We start from the raw sequence: 4518 nt of genomic DNA, 5'->3' as shown, positions 1-4518 counted from the left end.
GGGAGTCTGTGACCACAGAGCTCCTGTGGGAGGACAGCAAAGGAGCCTGTGGGCGGTAGCTGTTCCAGCCCCGCGTGCCATCCTGGGCTCCTCACGTGTCACATCACGAGGCTCTTCCCTGATTTTTGCCCTGATGGAACTTCCTAAGAGCTGGCACTTAGGTTTGCTATCAACAGTTCCTCTCTTCTCTCTGATTCTTCTTTTTTTTTTTTTAAGGGAGGATTCTTTTTTAAGTGGGTGTTGTTTATGTCAAATGAAGCCTAACGCTGAGCGCATCTGCAGCCCGACAGCAGTTATGGTTTGTGTCAGAAATACTCATCGTGGTGCATTTGGCAATTAGAGATATAGTTAGTCTGAAAGTGGAAACTCTTACTGCCTGGGTTTTAAACCAAAGCTGGAGGATAAAAAGAAAAAAAAAATTGAATTGATAGTCTTTCAAGGACATTCTGTACTATCTGGTTTCCATGCATGAGCGCAAAACAATGATTCCAGTGTCACCGGAAATTTGCAAATACTGTAGGAATGAATGAAGCTTCAATGCTCTCCGGCTTAGTGCTGTGGAATATTTGTCCGCTTCTAAAAGTCTGCCATATTAAACAACGTCTTCATTACTGTCTTCCTTTGAATTCAGAATATTGTGTATGCCAGGGCAGAGGTCTCTGTTGAGTGCTGGACAGCCCCGTTTCCTGGGGGCTGAAGGAATTTTAGATGAAGTACAGGGTCAGGGCTCAATAGCCGCCGTGTCTGAGCCACCAGGGCTTCTAAAGCTCTCCTCTCTCCGAGTGCTGTGCTGGGGAGGTGCTGTAGACATCTTGAAATCTGCGGCTGAGATCCGAGCTAGAAGCCTGGAACAAGGTGCCCGTCTCTGGAGAAGGCGGTTCCTCCAGGCTGTATTTGACGCACAGTGGGAGCTGTGGTTTCTGGCTCTGTTGCTCATCATTCCTATCTCCCAGGGAACACAGGTAGTGTCAGAAACGATGGTGGTTCTGCACGAGCAGTGCGCTGGAGAGCCCGAGGTTCAGATCCTGGAACGTGATTCTAGTCCAGGCTCTGCAGGTCAGGGCAGGGGTGAGGAAGGCGCGAGCCCACGCTGGCTTTGGCAGGGCAGCCCAAAGCAGACAGAGGAGAGCTGTGGATGCTTCCCCGGGGCAGGAGCTCACCAGGTGTTGGGCCTGTGCTGTAACAGAGGGTTTCCTCCTCCCGGTTAGACTGCTCTTCTTCTCCAACCTCTTAACACGGATCTGTCCCGAGATGCTCAGTGCAGCAAAGTGCTTCAGTGAGCATCATCCCTGCCCGACGGCACGAGCGGGGCTTCCTGGGAATTTGGCTCAGGGTACCAGAGGGACATTGTGGAAGTGATTTGCGTTGTTAAAAAGTGTAAGTAACTTAAATCCAGAATTACCTAGATTGGCCCAGCTTGCATTGGGTGACTCTTGAAGATCAGTGGCAGAAGAACTGGCCATTATAAGAAAGGTCTGACCCCAAATCCTTTGGAAATCCCCTTCTGCTGTTCCCTTAGCGCAGCGCAATTCCTCCTTACAGAACTGGGTGCTGGGATGTGTGCTTCCTTATTTGACGTCTGTATTTTTGCCTCGGGTCTTCTGATGGAGCCACTTGCTTCCCCAGGTGTTCATCAAGAAGGGAGGAGTCCCGATTGTGTCCCTGGAGTGTGTTTCCTGCAAGGCTCAGTCTGTCTACGAAGTCAGCAAGAGCTCCTACGTCTACCTGGAGGGGACCTGCCAGAACTGTCACAATGACTCCAAGCTTGGGGTAAAGTCATGAGCAGCGCTGGTCTTTGCTTTGCCTTCGGTGGACTTCAGGGAGAAGGGGAGAGTCAGTGAGGATGAGTGGAAAGAAATAAAGTCCTGCCCTAGAGACAAGGAGAGGAAACCATCTCTGACTGTGAAGGCTGGGTCTGGCCAAGGGGTTGAGGAAGGCTGGCTGGTGCTGGTCTCTTCTTCATGACCCCCGGAGCCGGCTGCAGGACTGCCTTGTGAGCTCAGAAGTTCAAGACAGGCCCTGCGCGGAGCTTGCCTGGAGTGGCACGGGGCTCCGGTGGGCCGTGCCGTGTCTGGGCAGCGTGGAGGAGGCCAGGAGAGCCTGTGAAACAGGTTCCCCATGTCCTGTAACCACTGGACCCGCTGTGAGGTGCCCAGAGCTTTCCTTGCCCAGGGTCATGCCTTCGGGCTGCGGGACACACAGCCTGTCCATCCTCCTTCAGTGTCTCCACCTACCAAAGGGCAAGCACTCCCGAGCTCGTTGTCAAGCCAAGCCCATGAGTGACCAACTCTTTTTACACCAAAGCCACTTTTTTTTTTCTTTAGAAGAGGTCTGTAAAATGTTTTCTTCTCCCTGCTGGGTGGCATTTGGCCTGTTATTCTGGCGGCTCGAGCTGATGTGGTTCGGTCTCTTCTGATCCCCCCCAAGTCCCTCCTCTAATTACAGATCCTGCTGCGCAGCGTCGCTGCAACCTGTGAAACGAAGTGGGGCTCAGAAGTGGGAGCCCTGTTGTGAGAGTCAGCCTGTGTTGCCCCTAGCAAGGCCAGCCTGTACTTGCAGGGCATTTTTTAGCTGGCTGTCTCGCTCTTCCTCTTGTTATCACAGTTGTACGTTTGTGCTATTAACGGTAACTGTCCAGGACACGTTTAGCTTGAAGTATATAAAACATGGTATCCCGTGGAGGCTCCACCAGTACTTAATTTATTTCCTGTGTTTTGTATTCTGTATTATGAAATATTCTGTCGGAGGGTGATGTAATCCCAGAGACCGAAGTAGATCTCACAGTGGAAATATTCCCACCAGACGTTTTGGAAAGGTTCCAGTTCTTGTTGCCGTAGCACACAAGACTAAAGCTGAATTATCAACTGCAAATTTGGCAGACGCTCCCACTAGAAATCTGTTACTTTTTATAAGAGACACAGTCCGAAAACATTTTAAGGACATAACTTCAGATTTAAACAAAACCTCTCCTATCTTTCCCCTCTTGATCTCCGCAGAGATGGGCAGCGCACAGCTTTAAAAACAAGTCGCTCATCCTGGACAAAAGGACCACCTCCACTGGCGACACGGGGATGAACCTGGTGCTGCGGCAAGGGGCGCTGAAGGACGGCGAGGGGTACACCTTCACCCTCCACATCACAGACCTCAGCACGGGGGAGGAGGGCTTCGCCTCCATCGACCTGCTCCCAAACCAGCCGCCCGTCGGAGGCTCCTGCCGCCTCTCCCCCAAAGGCCCCCTCCGGGCGCTGGTGGCCAAGGTGCACTTTGAGTGCGCAGGTGAGAGCGCGCAGCCCGCGCCGTGCCGGCCCCTCTGCTCCTCGCGGGACAAGGTTCCTCGTCACCGGCGTGTTAGTGGCTGCTCTTCTTCCCACAGACGTGTTCTGTCCCCCGAGCTCCTACCCCAGGACAACTGGTGGCCAGGGCTGAGTTCAGAAGTGGATCTTTCCATTCCTGATCCCCAAACCTTGGGCTGTTAGCAGCATTCAGCACCCAAATTCTGGAGCTCTGAAACTCATGGTAGCCAGCAGGAGCTTTTCTAAACCCTAATTCATGCAGTTGTGTGGTTATATCCAGGCCAGGGCAGTCCTTGCAGAAGAAATGGGTATTTCAGTGGAGGAAAAAGAAGATAGGTGCCCAAAACTGAGTCACACATGTGTGGGAAGAGTCAAAAGACAAAGCCCTGGGGCCTTCTCTGCCATGTGGGCTGGATGTTCCTGCCGGCATTTACCTTCTCAACCAGCTGCAGAGACAGCAACAATGAGCTTAGCTTTGGAAAAGTGGCCTGGCTGACGTCCTGTAGCCTTGGGCCAAGGAATAAGTGCCTCTGAAAACCATATTTCCCCAAATGGTTAGTTTTAGAGATTAATGCTGTCTGTGCACAAATGCTGGGAAGCCACGCTGCAGAGGAGGTGATGAATTCCACTGCTGGAGGGTGGGGGGAGCTGGTCACCACAGCCCAGCTTCAGCTGGGGGAGAAGCAGAAGAATATTCAGCGCAATGCGGTCGAAATCTTAGTATGTTCTCAGCCACCCAGAATAATGGTGAATTCGGTACCTCTTTGCAGTGGTGGGAGTTTTAGCTCTTAGTGATGGTTTTGAAGCTGAAGTGAATTGGGGAGGACGGAGACCCACTGGTCGGTGCCTGGAGCCAGCACCTTCGCCGGTGCTCCTGGCAGACCTGCAGCGAGTTTCCCGACCCCCCCGGCTCGCACGAGATTCCCTGTAATTCCTGGGAGTTCCAAGGAGACCTCTGTGCAGGTTTTATCCTGGACTCAGTCATTTCTGTGGTGTCAAACCGCCCAAGGGCTGCCCTGAGCCCCCGGCCCACGTCAGGCTTTGCAGGGTGAAGTCCTCACGGTGGGGACAACCCATCCCTCTGCCAGCGCGTGATGACCCCTCGCTGGGGATGGTGGGGAAGAGCTGAGCGGGGTGGGACATTCCAGGGGAGGAAAGGGGCACTGCCAGGCACCACCAGCTCTGATGGCCGGGCTGGGTTTCGGGTTGGAGGCTGCAGCCCCCG

General features: G+C 53.2%; 1 protein-coding gene across 1 annotated transcript in view; it reads left to right on the top strand.

The window, feature by feature from the left end:
- The window catches only part of PKD1 (polycystic kidney disease 1 (autosomal dominant)), a gene marked incomplete at both ends in the record, with an annotated part of 48959 nt that overhangs the window by 21971 nt on the left and 22470 nt on the right, over nucleotides 1-4518 (top strand). Inside the window, 2 exon segments of the mRNA XM_009871555.1 lie at nucleotides 1627-1770; nucleotides 2997-3347. Coding sequence (XP_009869857.1) covers nucleotides 1627-1770; nucleotides 2997-3347 — 495 coding nt within the window.

This window comes from Apaloderma vittatum, unplaced genomic scaffold (assembly GCF_000703405.1).
Source record: "Apaloderma vittatum isolate BGI_N311 unplaced genomic scaffold, ASM70340v1 scaffold29346, whole genome shotgun sequence".
Lineage (NCBI taxonomy): Eukaryota > Metazoa > Chordata > Aves > Trogoniformes > Trogonidae > Apaloderma > Apaloderma vittatum.
Note: the sequence above shows the minus strand (reverse complement) of the source record. Positions and strands in the feature narration are given on the sequence as shown.